Source organism: Lissotriton helveticus, chromosome 4_1, assembly GCF_964261635.1.
Source record: "Lissotriton helveticus chromosome 4_1, aLisHel1.1, whole genome shotgun sequence".
Lineage (NCBI taxonomy): Eukaryota > Metazoa > Chordata > Amphibia > Caudata > Salamandridae > Lissotriton > Lissotriton helveticus.
The window spans coordinates 365,063,281-365,082,559 of NC_136063.1; the positions used below are offsets into that span (position 1 = coordinate 365,063,281).

The 19,279-nt window shown below is 46.6% G+C and overlaps 1 protein-coding gene across 1 annotated transcript in view; it reads right to left on the reverse strand.

Annotated features, from left to right (window-relative positions):
- The window catches only part of LOC144828000 (fibrocystin-L-like), a 1,506,874-nt gene that overhangs the window by 1,418,757 nt on the left and 68,838 nt on the right, over nucleotides 1-19,279 (reverse strand). The window contains exons 7-10 of the mRNA XM_078686147.1: nucleotides 6,550-6,617; nucleotides 6,421-6,463; nucleotides 3,936-4,006; nucleotides 3,555-3,665 (exon numbers count right to left, since the gene is read on the reverse strand). Of these exons, the coding sequence (XP_078542273.1) occupies nucleotides 3,555-3,665; nucleotides 3,936-4,006; nucleotides 6,421-6,463; nucleotides 6,550-6,617 (293 nt within the window). The remainder of the gene's footprint in view (nucleotides 1-3,554; nucleotides 3,666-3,935; nucleotides 4,007-6,420; nucleotides 6,464-6,549; nucleotides 6,618-19,279) is intronic.

The following is a 19,279-nucleotide window of genomic DNA, read 5'->3' on the forward strand; positions in this document are numbered from 1 at the left end:
TTACCACCTGCTTTGAGTTGTCCTTAAATTGCGCCGCGCAAACGTGCGAATTAGCGCTTTTTCGCTAATGTATTTATTTCATGAATGCCGATTGAGACAATATTGCGTTTCGCTATTCATTTCGCAGATTCCGTGGTTGGTCGCTATTTCCGTATCGCTAATGCTCGACTTCCCGGAGTCTGCGACTATTATAGCGTAATCGCTATTTCAATCGCTATTATTTTTTTGCGAATTCGCTATTTCGTACTTGAATGCCGATTCCGTGTTTTGCACCCGCAATTGCATTTTCGCAGCCATTGCGGGCGCTATTTCGCTTCATGAATCAGGCTGTTAGTCCCTAGGAATATTTTACCCTTTCTGAATCTGTGGCAAAAATAGAGAACTGGACTTGTTGTCTGTAACCTGTGGGGAGACCTGGAGGGCTGGACGCATAACTAAAAAGTGTACACCAAGAGTCAATCAACTGACCTGTGTGTATACAGGGAGAGAACAAGCTGCACAAGGCCTTATTCAGGCCACCCACTTTACCTGTATAACTGGAACAGGACTGGAACATGCTAGTGGCCTCTAAAGGAGTGTGTCATGGCCCTAAGTGCTTTCCCTGAGGTCCTAGTGGTCATTTATGAAGTACTGGCACAAACTGCCGCTACGGCGGTTCGCGCCAAAGCACTTCACTCATTTGTGCAGTGCTCTGTCAACATGACCGAGCCTTGCACCAAACCTTTTTTTTTTATTTTACAAAAGAAAATGAAGAAACTGGATTTTCTTTTTGAAAATAGAAAGCATAATGCCCTTGTTTGCTATAGGAGTTTTTTCCCATGGCAAAGTGGGCATTATTTCTTTTTTATTGTTCCCCACCACCATGGGTTGCTTAGCAGTAACTAACAGTAACAAAATTGATATATGTCCACCCAGGCTGATTGGGCAAGCAGACTAGTAGTCAATTCTTTGATGTCACTCACTCCACAGGCCGTCAGAAAAGTTGGCCATGGCGGAGATGGGGTAGTCTCTTCCATGGCCAAACCATGTTCTGCCTTCTTCTAAATTCAATGGGCAGATCATTATGTTGACTGTAAGCATGACTTAACCCTGTTTACCACCAACATACAAATCAGGACCTAGGTCCAAAGGTAGCAATCTTGACCGGAGAATAGCTTAAAATGAATCTGCCTGACAAGAAGTCTTTCGCAGCCCGAATGTTGAATTTTCCCATTCATTGATCCCAGGTTTCATTTATGGAAATTGTGTGTTTGCACTGAGAGGAGTATGGTTCTTATTACTGGGAGTCACATGCTTCCAAACTAATTTCCCATTCCTTACAATAATGGTTGGCAAAACCCACACCAGTTTTAAATAATTTTTTAAAAAATGCACAAGCTTAAAAAAAACCTTTTGCTGATATCAAGTACTCAATGACACCGAACACACTGCTGTGTGTCTTTTAACTTTTCTTTCAGGCAAACTGTACATTTCCTAGTATGCATATGGAGAGGCTGTCCCACATTCCCTTTTCATTATTTTAATCTGCTATTACAGTTCAAGTGCATGGGATTTATATTATTTGAACTTGCATTTCAATATTGATTTACATTTTTCCAGTTATTTTAACTTGTTTTCTTGATTAAATGTATTAGTAAGCTGTCTGAGAATCGGGAGGCCCTGTGTGCCACTTTGTATATATTATCCCTGACTCTTTTGAATATTGTGTGGCTTGACGGCTGTTAGAGAACACGCGTGGGGCGGCTGACTCAGTCCTCCATTCTAAGGTCCTCCCCCTAAAGATGGCACATGCCAGTGGTTGCTTAACTTGCCACATGTCCTTGCCTCTGGCATAAATAATATATTCTTATGTTAAGCCCGTCCACGCTCAGCTCAAATGTTATGGATAATTATATTGTTGAGGAAAGACAGTTAAAATTAAAATTAAAAAAATACCACAAACATAATAACAAAATCACCACAAATAATAAATGGAAAAACACATCTATCATCTTGAAATCTTCAGGACCCTCTCAATTTGGGGAAAATATTATTGAGCTTTTTGTGAGGACGAACACAGTTCACACACTGGTCCATTTCAGTTTATGCAAAAGGTTACTGTACAAACAGGACTTCAGCTGTCCTGGCTAACTTGAACTCCAACACCGACTAGCAGCTCCCTGAAGTGCTCCTTCTGGTGATGCATGCATGGCTGTAGACTGTCTTGGGCCTTCAGCACTTGTTTGTTTTGGATCTTTTAGGCCTGCCAACTTGGATCATATGTCATTTTACAGCAGCACTCTAATTCATTACTATTGAGTTTGATGGTTCTGATTTTTTACTTTTTTTCAGGGGATGATTAATGTAAATAAGGTTCCTACTCCCTATTCATGGCTTGAACTTCTAAGTATTCACTCTCCAGGAAGACCTTGCCAATGGGGGTGAAAAGATGAACACCACTCCATGGTACAGATTATTAGCAAATTAATCACTGGTATCATACTATTATGAAAGTGATATATTTATCAACATATTATAGTTTTTCTTTTTCTTATTTTCCTTATCTACTTGTTTTGCTATGTTACAACACATTTTTATAGCAAATACATTTATGACATATGTACCCAAAAGATGCTTTTTTTTGCAAATTTTTCCCATTTCTTGGATTACTCAGGACCCACTTTAGGGCCAATTTGTATGTTATGTTTTGTAAAAGCATTTAACCTATTCCTGAGAGAACATTGTTACACTTTGATTACTTATCAAGGTTCTCATTTGGAATACAACAGTCTCCTCTATGTTTGCTAGTAGCCCGCACGCAGCAGCTTCGAGGGGCAAATGGTAAGAAAATAGACAGAAAGGGGTCCCATCACCCAGCAATCAATACGTCACTCGACTGTCAAGTCATAGTGTTGTTTTCCTGTCCTTTGAGGTTGGGAACCATCACTGATTTTTTTTTGTTCATTACTACCAGGTGAGGCATGGTGGGCACAAGCAGGAAAAACTAAACAATCACCCAGTGCACAGGGAGAAAAATATCTGTATATCAGGTTCTTTTGGTTTTCATTTAAAGAAAACAAACTGACGCTTTGGGTGTTTGCTTACTCCAAATGAAAAGTCTGCATAGTTGGTAAGTAGAAGCTTAAGTAGAAGTAATGAAATGCCTTTCTGTCTGAGAACCTTCTAGTGACATGCTTTGCTTCCACATTCCATGTTTAAAATCCCATACCTGCTACCCAAGGCAGTTCATGTATATTGCCATTCTAGCAAGAGGACAAAACTCAAAGAAGAACATTGCTCTGCAATTACCTCACCCATAATAATTTGTTATTTCAGGTTTACCAGTTTAGGAGAGCATATTGTTTCAATTCCATGTCATTCTTCTTCAAATATATGATACTCTGAAAATCAGACAATCTCATAAAACAGTTTAGAAGTATTTCAATGATGCTTGACCTAAATCCCCCAGTAGTTTTCACCAGTATTAGAAGGTTGTTGAGGGAGCTTTACATGTACTACACTCTATGAATGAAGAAAAAGGAAGAACAAGAAAGAAAGAAACTGCCAGAACATACCTCCGACAAGAACACGAATTGGATGATCTGTGGCATCAAAGTACTGGCCCGTTACAGTTAGCAGGCTTACTCCTTGGATACTTCCAGAAGCAGGTGAAATTGAAGAGACCACTGAATAAAAGATTTGCATTAAGAGTCAGCATAGGGGGCAGAGGTAAAAGATACATAATGTCTTTTCTTTTTCAGATCGAATGAATTTCATGAATTTGAGACATGTGGGTGAAATCCCTCCCTTTTTCACTAAACTGGCCCAAAGAATAAAATGATGTATTCCACATTAAAACTTTGCACCATTAACATATTACCACAAACCATGTGCACCAGTGGATACATGACAAACCGATCTGAAGCGTTTTCCTCAGATTTATTAGAACTTCATACCTGCATAGGTCTGAAACATTGCAATCTTATGCAGTGAAGATACAAAATAGGTATTGCTCACTGGAAAACTCCTATGGAAAAAACACACAAATAAACTTTAGAAACAAATGATCATATTATGGCTCACACTGCCTTAGTGAAATGCACATCCCATTCATCCAACATGTCATTTATTCTAATTTGCACTTTGAATGTCTTTATTGTACAATATTTCCATACATTCAACAAAACAGCTCTAAGAACCTATGACCAACCTCTTGAAATATCTGTCTCACATACAAGCTGTTTATCTACTCGAAAGGATACCCATACATCCGGTGAAAGCAATTTGACATCCTGAAAGGGTTCTTGGGCTCACAACCTAATGCATCAGTAGTAAGAGTTATCATATTCCTGTAGGAAATGCTAATTCTCTTGAGAGAGTTATTCTACCTGGGGAAATACCTAACCTTCCTAGTAAATGAGTGATTGAATACCCTAAACGCCGTGAGGCATCCTGCAAGGATTGTAATGTTCTACATAGGAGCCCTGAGGAATCCAAATAGGGCAATACAAAGCTGGCAAACATTGGTTCACAAGAATTGAGATATATCTGCCGGTTTCACTCTTTTTAAAAAAAATCCTGTTAAGTATTTTAGTTTGGGGCAATGTCTTCAGTTATCTATATTTGCATCTTGTAAAAGTTACAGTTTTATCAACTTATCACAACTTATTACAGACCTGCTTGAAGTAGATATCCAGCAAACCATAAAGACTTTTAGACATCCTGGAATAGTCATCTAGACTCCTAAAATCCTTACGACTGCTCCCTCACAAGAGCCAGGTCTTTTGAAATAGTTATGATGGGCTGCACTGAAAGGAAGGTGTAGGGGGCCGTTATTATCGGTCCCGAGGCATGACAGTATCACAGAAGGGACCGTAAGTGTTTGAGTGGCCCTGTGTAACTCGGATAGCACTGGTGCACATACATCACTGGTGCTTTTTTAAGAGGGTGTCACCTCATTTTCATGGTAGTGTGCCCCCATGTAAATGAGGGAAACACTTTCTCTCTGTGACCTCACCATGTCATGAATGAAGGTGAAGAGAAAATAGGGCATCTGGAGGTGCATTTACTGAGTGCCACAAAAAGATGCCATACAGGTAGTGTACCAGCTCAGGACAGCCCTCTGGAGGAGAGAATGGGGGCCCATGGGCCTCCCAGTAATTCCCCTCTAAGCAGGTACAGTCACTCACTGTACCTGCCTGCATAGATATCTCTGCCTTTATTCCTAACCAAGAGACACTAAATAGTGAAGAGTCAATCCTAGTCACCCCCATATTCAACATGTAAATGAAACATTTAGGTCTGTATCTCATCAATGCTGGGATTGCCGTGCACAAAAATGCAGACAACACTCAACTGTACCTAAAATTTCTCAACAATGGAAGTCCTCATCTTCACTAATACACTGCCCCAAGGCATTGCGGCCTATTACTGGTAATACGTTACCTAGTTGGGGTAACGTATTACCAGTAATAGACCGCACAGTACCTGTTTTGCCTGGCAAACAGATTTGAAGGTGCGCTGCAGCAAAAACATGGAGATTGCATGCTATTTGGGATATGGCCTAGGTCTCCTTAAGTACTATTAGGCTTTCTATGAGATTGATTGGGCCATCTGGAAGAGTTTTCAGGCCTATCATGGCATATGGTTTTCACACAAAGTTATTATTTTCTCTGATGTGTGTGTAGGGCAAATATCACTCTTATAGTTCAACTTAGCTGTCAGGTCCGAAAAAACACTCTGTGTCCCTAAGGATCAGTAGCAAATGTAGTCTGCTGTTTCACTTGCTCATTAACCCCTTTGCTGCGGCGGCAATTCTGCCGCAGCGCTAGAGGGGGGAGGGGGCCGCGCGGCGCTCCCATGCTCGTGACGGAACCGCTCCGTCACGAGCCTGGGGCGTGCTTTGCTTGTGACGAAGCGGTTGCGTCACGGCCCCGCCTGCTCAATAGAACGCGCCGCGCAGGCGCGAAATCAGCAGCGCGCAGGCGCGCCGAGCGTGCCGTGACGGAACCGCTCCGTCACCAGCACAGCGCGACCGAGGCTCGTGACGGAGCGGTTCCGTCACGAGCATGGGAGGGGTTAAGGACAAAGCTAACAATATCCTTAGTGTTGCTCATATAAATTTGACTGAAATAACGTTGTTGGATGTACAGATATTCCAAGTAATATTTTACTACTCACCCTTTCGTTAACATCATATTGAATTTACAAATATCTATTGTAATTCATCTACAGGTAAGTACCACGTTTTAGATTATCCATAATTTAATAAGTAATTTGTTACTTACTATGAACATTGTGGTTTCTTTTTTAGGTAGAAGGAAAGAGTACAAACATGATAGCACATAAAGTGAAGATGCAAAAAGTTTTAAAATTGAGTTAAAATAATAAAATATAAGCCTAGAATATACTTCTATTCTTAATATTGCACACGTAGAATACCTTCCATAAGGAGAATCCACGATGAAACTGACATTATGATGACCTGTATAAAAAACAAAACAATTGTAAACATAATACAGAGTCTCTTTATTGACCATAAATCAAATTTGAACAAAAATGGCAGCTTACCAATGTATCTTCCGGTCATTTTGCAAATCATGGTTCCCGTAATAGAATAGGTAAGTTGTAATCCATACCTATGGGAATACATTGGAATAATTTACAGCTGTATTTTTCTGCAACTAAATACTGTACTTTACTGTACTTTAATATCGGCCTGATTTTAGCTACTTGTAGCATAATTTCATTTGAAACAAAACCAACTTTGGTCATAAATATACAAACAATCCATTAGATGTGTTTAATTTCCAAACAGCCCAACAGAAAGTAGGGATTCACAAACAAAACTCCACAAAAGTTAATAGGTCAACCAATCTATCAAGAACTTGCAATCTCAGCGGATCCCTGAAGCCCATATATTTAGAGGTTTGAGTCAATCATTTTTATATTTTTTTGGTAACTGGAAAAAGAAAATTCTAACCCCTGCACAAACCCCTGTTTGTGCAGGCATCAAAATGATGTCTTATGTGAACTTTCTCACACCCAGCAACTAACCAGTGGGTGCGATAAAGTCTCTATTACATGGAGACATTTTTGGGCAGTCAACCCTTGAACAAGGGAAGAAATTCTCAGCATTAACAGCGACATGCAGATTTAAGTGTGGTTAGACCCAAAATCCATACGTTATGTTCCCCTTTAGGCAAAACCAGTGATACGGGCTATTTATTGGACCCAATAAAATTTGCATTGTGGGATTTATTAGAATGTGGTAAGGCTTGTATTCAGGGACAAATGTAGGGTGTTGCAACTAGCAGCAGTAGCTCCTTCGCAGTGGCAGAGAAGTGTTGCCTTCCTGGCTCAGATCCAAGAGCTGAAAAATAGAACATTATTTAAATATTGTTTTATTTTTCAGCTGCTGTCCAAGCCAGAGTGTGAAGGGCGGGGGGGCTGGGGTCACAAGGTAAAGTGGTTGGTGCACCTCTTAGGGGCTCATTATGATGTCGGCAGAAAGGCTCCTCCCAACAGTTTGAATCTCCTCGACAGCATCAGAGCCCTTCCGACCCACTCGTCGGCTTACATTCCGACCGCCCGATTACGATGTTCGCGGTCGGAATGTAAACTGTGAGATCATTCCAAATCGGTTCTGAGCGACTCGAAGAATGTTCCTGTCGTCGGAACCGCATCGTACACCCCTATTGACAGTGTCTCCGCCCTTGAGATTACGATGTCAATTTCCAACAGCCTCTTCGCGTCTGCTTGTCCGACATGAAAAGGCTGTCGGAAAGTGACTTTGGAGGCCCCTGGCAGGGACCCCTATGCCCTGCGGCCTATGGTTGATAGCTGAGGGGGTACCTCAGGTACCCAACTGTAAAACTCTGCACTGTGGGGTGCCTGCAACATGGTGTGGGGTTTTCTGCAAAAACTCCATTTCCTCATAGGAGCCTGTGTTACGGCCGGTTGTCAGGCGGAATACGAGCTACCATAGGGAACAATGGGACTCCGACTAAACAGTGTCGCATTGTAATTCGGAGGTCGGAACCGCCGACTGCAAGACAGTCGGTCCCCAATCTGTGACGGTGTCGGGAGGAGGCATTCCGCCCACAATCGTAATGTCTGTTTGACGGGCTGTCTTAGGCTGGCCAAACAGACATGTGAAGTTAGGTTTCTCTAGCCCACCAGTATTCTGCAGAAGGGTGGAGAAATGGCACAGTCTCCCTGTGCCTGAACAGAGGTTCTAATCAGCGCGCTATGCCAATCCCAGCGCAGCTCTTATAGTATGAAAGCAGCGTCTAGATTTATTGGGGAGTCTGTCCCAGAGACTTTTGGGAACAGCAGGAGAAGTGCAAGGCTGCCGCAGGACCAGGTATGTTTTTTACATTATTTTTATTCAAACCCCCCTACCATTATTGCTGCCTTGGGACCCCACTGCATATTGTTAGCAGCTGTTGCTGGCACTGAGCTTGGGGATGGTCGGAGATTCTGTGTTTATAAGCAACCTATGGGTTTAAAAAGCACATGCTACATAGTTCCTTTTATGTCCAGCAGTTTTGAGGCAACAATCAAAATGTGAAGCTAACTTTAATGAATAATGTTCCAGCTGGAGAGATTTACCTAGTGGCAGTTTTGACTTACCATAAAGTTGTGCAGTTGGTTAATATGCCTGCTGCGAAGAACGTGTGCCATGCAGATCACAGAACTATATTATTACTTGCAGTTCTTAAGTTATAATGGTAATATAGCACAGTCACATATGAAATGTCATCAAAGAGCTGCATGCAAACACCATAGTACAGGTAAGAACGTTATATTTTCCCCAGTCTTTCATTATCTTAATGTTGCTAAAAGGGTTTGGGTGGAAGTACACTCTTATTAGCAAGGTCAACCACTGTAGTACATTCTAAATCTTAAGTGTGTGCATCTCTAGACCAAAGGCTTTTAAAATACACTGCCTACTAGTATAGATGACATGACTTCTACACCTTGTAATACTCATTTTACTATGGAGAATTTCCTATACACTGACCTACCCAGGCATAATTCAATGTCTCTGTATAACGTGTGATGCAACGTGCGCTGACACCCTACATTGGTATGAGTAGTGCTATAAAACAAATGAAATGCATGTGACAAGGAGCTATGGAGAGATTAGGGGCACTGTTGGAGGGTGGTGGTGAGAGAGTATGTAGAGAAGGAGGTAATTGGATGGTGCTAAAAGGTTTATCAAACGAGGCGTCACCAGCGCTAAAGCCGGCCCTGCTTATATACAGGGTTGTTACAGGGATAAGAGTGGAGCAAGGCAATTTAGGCTTCACCCTTATACATCACAAATATGCGATTTAATAATTGTAACTGACATTATATTCACTGTGGGCTCTAACTTCATTAAGGTGTGTCAAGCATTTAAAATTATTAATGGGATGAAACTATTGCAGCGATTAACGATTTATATATGTGTACACTAATGTTCTGTTTAAATATGTACGTTGTATTGTTTACTCATATTTTACACCTATTTTTGACGTTGTACATGTGTATGTATAGCCATGTATTCGAAGTGCATATTGAATGCATTTGGTCTTGCCAGAATATTCTTTCTTCCACATGTATTGCCATGATTCTTTTAAGTGAGAGAAAGACTTATAGTTTGTATTAGACTGCTGACAGTGAGGCCTGGAGTGAAGCAATTGCCAGTGAACGTGGAGAACTAATGGTCAAAAGAGGCATTCAGTTCATCATGTACTAGGACAGAGAGATGTTCAAGGTTGAGAATTACAGTCCAAGTTTCAATGCAATCGGAAACTGAAGGGATGTGTAGATGCTCTCTCAAGTAACAATTTGATTGGTTCTTTGTGGTGTGAAAGGAGAGAAGGATTGTTAGAACTGGCTATTTCTGGTAGGCTAAGGCTGACGCCAAAGCCAGGCAGAAACCACCATTCTAGTCAGGGCAAGGGAGTCACACGCCAAGATAACCCCTGCTCACCCCCTTGGTAGCTTGGCACGAGCAGTAAGGCTATACTCGGAGGCAATGTGTAAAGCATTTGCGCCAGCACACAACAGCAACATCATCCTAGGCACACCACAAAAGAAACTCCACACAAGGTTATATAAAAATAACTTCTGTATTGTCAAAATCACATCAGATAGAAATCACACATGTACATTGTGCCAACTGGCACGGGCAATATTCACCAGGGATTATTTACAAGACAGGGCCACATGGGCCACTGTCAGAATCAACACTTTTAGAAATAGAATATAGAACTTAGAATAAGGATATAAAAGAACAATTATAGGTCACAATCAGTAACTACTGGTAAAGGTAGGTACACACTACGCAATACTAATAACCATAGGCCTAGATCACGCATGGACACATAACCTCTCTAGTATAACTATACTAGGCAAAACACAACCGCCTAAGAATAAAATACACTTAGGGGTATAAGCAAGAACACATTACACATGATGCATCAAACATTCAGAGGTGTAGGGAAGGAAAAACACATGATGCATCAACCAACACATTCAGAGGTGTAAAATCAAGGAAGACACATGACGCATAAAAACATTCAGAGGTGCCAGACCATAACTCAATAGCGCAAAAACACATGATGCCTAAAAACATTCAGAGGTGTAAGATCAAGGTGCGTAATCATATTAAATGCATTACATTTCCTAGCACCATATCACATTGCACAAAACTCACATTAGGCAATTACCATCACAGAGCTAATCACATTGCGCCTAAATAAAATCACATACCAGCCCCCATCTAATAAAGGGACTAAAGAGCCCTGTGTCCAGAATGTCAGGGCACGCTGCCATGCAGCGCCAGTCAGGGGTGCGCCACTGGCGCAAAACCTAAACGGTGCAGGTGCCCACTACTTGCTGGGCACCTGGGAACATCACAAGACCTAAACGGTGCAGCTGCCCACTAATTGCTGGGCAGCTGTGAATCAAAAACTGCGACAGGGTCCTTACTGACCCTAGGACAGAACTGCGCCAACTGTTGGAGCCCCACAGGCTCTGAACTGCGCATGTTGGAGCCACACAGGCTCTGGACATCACACATGCCCCAACCGTTGGAATCCCTCCTCTGGGGACTCGTGAACAAAAGGAATGCCCTGTCGGAGCACTCAGGCTTCTAAAACACTCATGGGCCTTCTGGACCCCCACTGGGGCCTTTTAACAAAAATAAGGCACGTTGGAGCCTTCGCGGCTCGAGAGGAAATATGCCCCGTCGTTGGAGTCCCCCCCCGGGGGACTCAAAATAAACTAAATGCCAGGCAAGAGCCTCCCAGGGCTCAACATGAAGCCATGCTCCTGAGCCTCTCGGGGCTCTCAAAACAAATATGCCCCCGGAGCCTCGGGGGCTCTGAACACTGAGGCCGCGCTGGGGCCTCTCAGCGCCCCCCCACAAGGAAGCATGTACCACTGGGGGGCGGGCACCGGCAATGTGCCCCGACACCCCCCCTCGCATCACGCAGGCACTCACCGGCTGGGGCTGCTTCTCCTTCTCGTCGGCGGTAGCGCATGGCGGGGCTCTCCCTCCTCATGGGAGCCCCGCCTTCACAATGCGCCCGCTTTGCTGTTAACCCGGTCCTCCATCTGGGGACCGGGACTCGATGTGGAGCTTTCGTGGCTCCAAGGCAGCCCGTCTCCTCTCTCGGCCGCGCAGGCTCCACCAGCCAGACCGGGGCTCTCCTCTCTCCTCTACCGGGGCTCCTGCTTGGTCATGGGAGCCCCGCAACCCTTGCAAACTCCTTTCAGCGCGGGCTTCCCACGGCGGCAATACGTGGCATTACCCGGGCCCCCTCCTGGGACCCGGGACTCTCCTGGCAACGCTGGATAAATCCCACCATACCGCAGCCGCCATGCTTCGTCTTCCCTTCGGGCTGCGGGGGGCGGGACTTCCGGCCCTTCTCCCGGGGCCGCGCAGTCATGGGCCAGCCTGCAAGCTGCTTCCAGGTCGCCGCGGGCAGCGCGGCAGCCCTGTTCCCACCATCACCAGCGGCGCTTCGGCAAGATGAGGGGTGGGCACCCTCGAGGCAGCAAAATAAAAGCGCTACTAGCGCTTGGGGGCAAAGTAAAGCGCTTACAGCGCTATAAGCACAAATAAAGCGCTCTCAAGCGCTGGGGGAGAAATGAAACACTCCAAAGCGCTAGATGCCCAAAATAAAGCAGCACAGTCCTTCAGGAGTCCAGGACCTCAGCAGTCCAGGACATAAGGTGGAGCCCAGCAGCTCCCAGAACAGGAAAGTCCATCAGGTGTCCAGGGGCTGGGCAGGGCTCAGGGAGGCAAGCCTTCCCCTGAGCCCAAGCAGCAGCACACCCCTGGCAGGATTCAAGTCCAAAAACAAGAACATTTTGGAAGGGGACACAGCCCCTTTTTATACTATAAAATCCTTTGTCTAAAAGGTGCAGGCAGTGTGAGAACCAGCTAGAACTGGTTATAGGGAACTCCTTTCATTGTGAGGGGCAGAGGCGACAGCCGCCCGGCGGGAGGTGGAGCCAGCATTGTGGCAGGCAGGCACAGCCTCATTCACTCCCAGGTGCTATCTCCTCCCACTTCCCTGGCAGCAGATGCAGTCTTTCATCCACGGGCTGACTCAGACAACCTCCTGGGGGCTCCCCAGCCCCTGTCATCCTCAAACCAGACAGTCAATCCACAAGCAGGCCCAGGCTCACCAGCCAATCACACGCAGGAACAAATTACACAAATATGCCAACTTCTAAAAGTGGCACTTCTACACTAGACACAATCATGCCGCATACACCATTACGCAGCATTCAATCTCACGAGTTCGCACATATCAAACTCGACCCTGCACTCCCCACACATCAGGAACTACCGTGGGCATACATATTCCCCATTCTTTCCTATGGGAGGGCAGGTCACTCACCACACATACACAGAGAGCTCACGCACTTTACATTGTACCAAAGTGAAAAAGTGCGCAAAGGCCTAAAATCATCAACACTAGGTTCCAGAAACAGGCTAGGAAAAAGGAAAAGGTTTCGGGGTGAACCTGCCAAAAAGGGCCAGGTCCAACACAACCCCCTTCCAACCAAAACGCAGGGTAGACCAATCACTCCACTGATGGGCTTCCTTGCTTTGGGCGACAAAACACGGACACGGGCCCGCACGGCAGGGACACCCTCCGGTTTTTCGCCACTCTGAACCCACATGTACTTCTCTCAACAAGAGCTCTCTGGCACAACTGGGATACCCCACTGGTACTCTCTAGTCATCCACAGCCAGGGCCAGGCCCTAGGCCATCCAAATCACCAAATGACTAATCCACAGAGTGGGGGGCAGTAACCCCTGGCACACAATAGCCATTCTCCACTCTCCCTCTCAGTGTAGCTACAACTACCACTGATCCTTCAACCTAGGGACCACACCCTCAGGCTGACCAGAGGTCACGGGCAAGGATGCCCCACCCTACCTCTACTTCTGGGGTTCCGCACCCTCCTAGGGAAGTACCCACCAGAACACAATTCTCCTACCAGATCAGGACCTCACTCCATCACTGGTCTACCACCTGGAAACTATTTCACTTCTGAGGTACAAAGCACACAGCACAGTCCCTCTTCAAGCAGGTGGGGGGACACAGCACACAGCAAAATACCCTTTCCTCTACCTTAGTGGAAACAACAAACTGCAGGTGGGCCCCAGAACACACAGCAGGGGCAGCCCCCTCAGTCTCTTCAGCTGATCCACCTTAGTAGAGATTCCTCTTGACCTGGAAGCTTCCTAATCTCCCAACCTAGGATCTAAACCCTCAGGTTGCACCGGGGTCAGAAGTAAGGACACCGTCCCTCTGCACCCCCTTCCAGAGTTCTGCACCCTCCCACCATGGAGCGGTACCCATGAAAAAACCGGTCAGGAAACTGATTACAGATGCCCTTCCCTCCAGGTCAGGCTGAACCTGAACCTGGCGTCCCCCCTCCTCGGGGAACGACCTCCAGAGGCCCCAAAAATGGTCAAGCACTCTGGACGGTCAAATGCCCAGCGAACCAGGCCTTCTGCACCCTCCACTTAGGAGCGGTACTGCCTAACACCAGGACCGCCGAAGTTCTGATTACAGAAACTCCCCATCCTCTAGACACAGGAAGATCCTCCTCAAATGACCTGTAAGTACAGCCTAGGCCCCTGACCTGGCACTCCCTTAGGGAACCCTCCAGGCCCTGAGACAGGGTTTCGGGCCAATGTAGGACACACCGTCCCACACTCACTCCGCCTCCACTGAAACAGGACGTGAGCCCCTACACCCCTACCTTCCTAATGGGACCTAGCTGGCCTACACATGAACCTCTTCACCTACACAGGATCATCAGATACACAAGCCACTACTTTTAGAATCACTCCCTAATGCCTGTGCAAGACATCTAGCACACCGCCAGACATCCACCTTCTTGTCTAGTGCCTCTGCAGGACCTCCTGCACACCACCAGAGGTACACCTCCCGTGCAAGCTCCTTTAAAAAAAACTCACACCAACTCCTCCAGTTCAACACAGCACTCATCCACACACTCCCCCTCCAGACTGGCGAGACAGTTCCTCACTGCCTCTGACTCTCAACCTGTATCCCTCTTACTGAGCACCAGGTACCATACTCTTGGAACTGGCAATGGGACTTCACGCACTGGACACATTTTAGCTGCCACCACTGGATCCTACCATACTGGGGAATCCAGACACACACACACTACACTCAGGGGATAACCACCCTCCCGAGCAAGCCATTTCTCCTCCACACTCCCTCTCTTCCATCTACCCACACAGGGACAGGAACAGGGATTGGGCACTGGACCCAGCAAGGGATTCCTAATCTATGGGAACCTCCCCCTCTACTGACGTCCCGCCCTGTCATTTTCTCTCTTCTGCCACTAAACATAAAAGCGCAGGAACACCATCTGAAAATGACACACTTGAGGAAAAACAAACTCACAAACAATAATCCCAAACATGTGACTATCTATAAAATGCAGAGTTTTGTAATGTAGCCAGCTGTCGCTGTGCCACTGCGCAAACACAAGTCCTAATCCGCACCGCTGACCAACAATGTTAGAACTGGCTATTTCTGGTAGGCTAAGGCTGACGCCAAAGCCAGGCAGAAACCACCATTCTAGTCAGGGCAAGGGAGTCACACGCCAAGATAACCCCTGCTCACCCCCTTGGTAGCTTGGCAAGAGCAGTAAGGCTAAACTCGGAGGCAATGTGTAAAGCATTTGCGCCAGCACACAACAGCAACAACATCCTAGGCACACCAAAAAAGGAACTCCACCAAGGTTATATAAAAATAACTTCTGTATTGTCAAAATCACATCAGATAGAAATCACACATGTACATTGTGCCAACTGGCACGGGCAATATTCACCAGGGATTATTTACAAGACAGGGCCACATGGGCCACTGTCAGAATCAACACTTTTAGAAATAGAATATAGAACTTAGAATAAGGATATAAAAGAACAATTATAGGTCACAACCAGTAACTACTGGTAAAGGTAGGTACACACTACGCAATACTAATAACCATAGGCCTAGATCACGCATGGACACATAACCTCTCTAGTATAACTATACTAGGCAAAACACAACCGCCTAAGAATAAAATACACTTAGGTGTAGAAGCAAGAACACATTACACATGATTCATCAAACATTCAGAGGTGTAGGGAAGGAAAAACACATGATGCATCAACCAACACATTCAGAGGTGTGAAATCAAGGAAGACACATGACGCATAAAAACATTCAGAGGTGCCACACCATAACTCAATAGCGCAAAAACGGATGTATGACATTACAACGCATGCTTTTACCACGCATGCTTTTACATCGCAGTTTTTACAACGCATACCATTACAACGCATAGCGCTTTGGGGTGCTGGATAGTGAATAGTTTAATTCACTATTCCAACTCCAGTCCCAGTGGACACTAGGGAAGGTGTTGGATAGTAAATTAAATCTATTCCCTTTCCTAGAGCGACCCCCAACGCAATGCGTTGTAATGGTTTGCATTGTGAAAGTTGCGATGTAAAAGCTCTGCGTGGTAAAAGTTGCGTTGTAAAAGATGTTTCCCCGCAAAAACTCATGATGCCTAAAAACATTCAGAGGTGTAAGATCAAGGTGCGTAATCATATTAAATGCATTACATTTCCTAGCACCATATCACATTGCACAAAACTCACATTAGGCAATTACCATCACATAGATAATCACATTGCGCCTAAATAAAATCACATACCAGCCCCCATCTAATAAAGGGACTAAAGAGCCCTGTGACCAGAATGTCAGGGCGCCAGGGGTGCGCCACTGGCGCAAAACCTAAACGGTGCAGGTGCCCACTACTTGCTGGGCACCTGGGAACATCACAAGACCTAAATGGTGCAGCTGCCCACTAATTGCTGGGCAGCTTTGAATCAAAAACTGCGACAGGGTTGTCTCTGACCCTAGGACAGAACTGCGCCAACTGTTGGAGCCCCACAGGCTCTGAACTGCACACGTTGGAGCCACACAGGCCCTGGACATCACACATGCCCCAACCGTTGGAATCCCTCCTCTGGGGACTCGTGAACAAAAGGAATGCCCTGTCGGAGCACTCAGGCTTCTAAAACACTCATGGGCCTTCTGGACCCCCACTGGGGCCTTTTAACAAAAATAAGGCACGTTGGAGCCTTCGCGGCTCGAGAGGAAATATGCCCCGTCGTTGGAGTCCCCCCCCGGGGGACTCAAAATAAACTAAATGCCAGGCAAGAGCCTCCCAGGGCTCAACATGAAGCCATGCTCCTGAGCCTCTCGGGCTCTCAAAACAAATATGCCCTCAGAGCCTCGAGGGCTCTGAACACTGAGGCCTCGCTGGGGCTTCTCAGCGCCCCCCCACAAGGAAGCTTGTGCCACGGGGGGGCGGGCACCGGCAATGTGCCCGACACCCCTCCTCGCATCACGCAGGCACTCACCAGCTGGGGCTGCTTCTCCTTCTCGTCGGCGGTAGCGCATGGCGGGGCTCTCCCTCCTCATGGGAGCCCCGCCTTCACAATGCGCCCGCTTCGCTGTTAACCCGGTCCCCCATCTCGGGACCGGGACTCGATGTGGAGCTTTCGTGGCTCCAAGGCAGCCCGTCTCCTCTCTCGGCCGCGCAGGCTCCACCAGCCAGAGCGGGGCTCTCCTCTCTCCTCTACCGGGGCTCCCGCTTGGTCATGGGAGCCCCGCAACCCTTTGCGAACTCCTTTCAGCGCGGGCTTCCCACGGCGGCAATACGTGGCATTACCCGGGCACCCTCCTGGGACCCGGGACTCTCCTGGCAACGCGGGATAAATCCCTCCATACCGCAGCTGCCATGCTTCGTCTTCCCTTCGGGCTGCGGGGGGGAGGGACTTCCGGCCCTTCTCCCGGGGCCGCGCAGTCATTGGCCAGCCTGCAAGCTGCTTCCAGGTCGCCGCGGGCAGCGCGGCAGCCCTGTTCCCACCATCACCAGCGGCGCTTCGGCAAGATGAGGGGTGGGCACCCTCGAGGCAGCAAAATAAAAGCGCTACTAGCGCTTGGGGGCAAAGTAAAGCGCTTACAGCGCTATAAGCACAAATAAAGCGCTCTCAAGCGCTGGGGGAGAAATGAAACACTCCAAAGCGCTAGATGCCCAAAATAAAGCAGCAAAGTCCTTCAGGAGTCCAGGACCTCAGCAGTCCAGGACATAAGGTAGATCCCAGCAGCTCCCAGAACAGGAAAGTCCATCAGGTGTCCAGGGGCTGGGCAGGGCTCAGGGAGGCAAGCCTTCCCCTGAGCCCAAGCAGTAGCACGCCCCTGGCAGGATTCAAGTCCAAAAACAAGAACATTTTGGAAGGGGACACAGCCCCTTTTTATACTATAAAATCCTTTGTCTAAAGGGTGCAGGCAGTGTGAGAACCAGCTAGAACTGGTTATAGGGAACTCCTTTCAGTGTGAGGGGCAGAGGCGACAGCCGCCCAGCGGGAGGTGGAGCCAGCATTGTGGCAGGCAGGCACAGACTCATTCACTCCCAGGTGCTATCTCCTCCCACTTCCCTGGCAGCAGATGCAGCCTTTCAACCACGGGCAGACTCAGACAACCTCCTGGGGGCTCCCCAGTCCCTGTCATCCTCAAACCAGACAGTCAATCCACAAGCAGGCCCAGGCACTCCTGGGCCAGGCTCACCAGCCAATCACACGCCAGGCACAAATTACACAAATAGGCCCTACTTCTAAAAGTGGCACTTCTACACTAGACACAATCATGCCGCATACACCGTTACGCAGCATTCAATCTCACGAGTTCGCACATATCAAACTCGACCCTGCACTCCCCACACATCAGGAACTACCATGGGCATACATATTCCCCATTCATAACTATGGGAGGGCAGGTCACTCACCACACATACACAGAGAGCTCACACACTTTACACTGTACCACAGTGAAAAAGTGCACAAAGGCCTAAAATCATCAACACTAGGTTCCAGAAACAGGCTAGGAAAAAGCAAAAAGTTTTGGGGTGAACCTGCCAAAAAGGGCCAGGTCCAACAAGGATGTTTCTAAATCTCCTGTTGTTTTTAAATTGGTTTACTCACAATTAGAAGACAGAGATACCGTTTAGACTTTGCAAGGTACAGACCTGGTTGTCTTATTCTTACAAGTGTGAAGCTTCATGCTAAACACTTATTTCCTTTTAGTCCAGATATTTACTCAAATCTGATACTGCTGGCACCTTCTATGCTCCCTGAATAGATATTCCTAGTAGATATTTGAATTTGCTTTAATCTGTTTCTTTAATTGCTATCACTATTCTGTATCTCATTTTACTGTAGATCAGTCTACTGAGATATTTCAGCTTATATGCTGAACTGTTGTACCTATTTAACTTATTTTTGGTATATTTATATACTGGATTGATTGGTAATCCTAAATAAAACCTTTTATCTTGACTATGGCTGCAAGTGGGGCCATTTAGACATTGAAGTGCCTTGGGCTCAGTGAAGTGCCTTGGGGGACCCCGCAGCTGATCTCCATGGGTCCTGAGTGGAACAGTGGTAGTCTGACTCACTGTGTTCTGGTGGTGAGGAAGGATGGGATCCTGTCCTGGGCTTTGTCGCGGATGCCGGTGTTGTGGAGTCTCGTGCTTAGGATGAGATGAGAGATGGTGTCAAAGGTGGCCGAGAAGTCCAGGAGGATGAGGGCTGCTGTTTCTCCCTGGTTGAGGAGGGAGCGGATTTCATGAGTGGGTGCAAGAAGAGCGGTCTCAGTGCTGTGGTTGCTTCAGAAGCCAGACTGGGAGG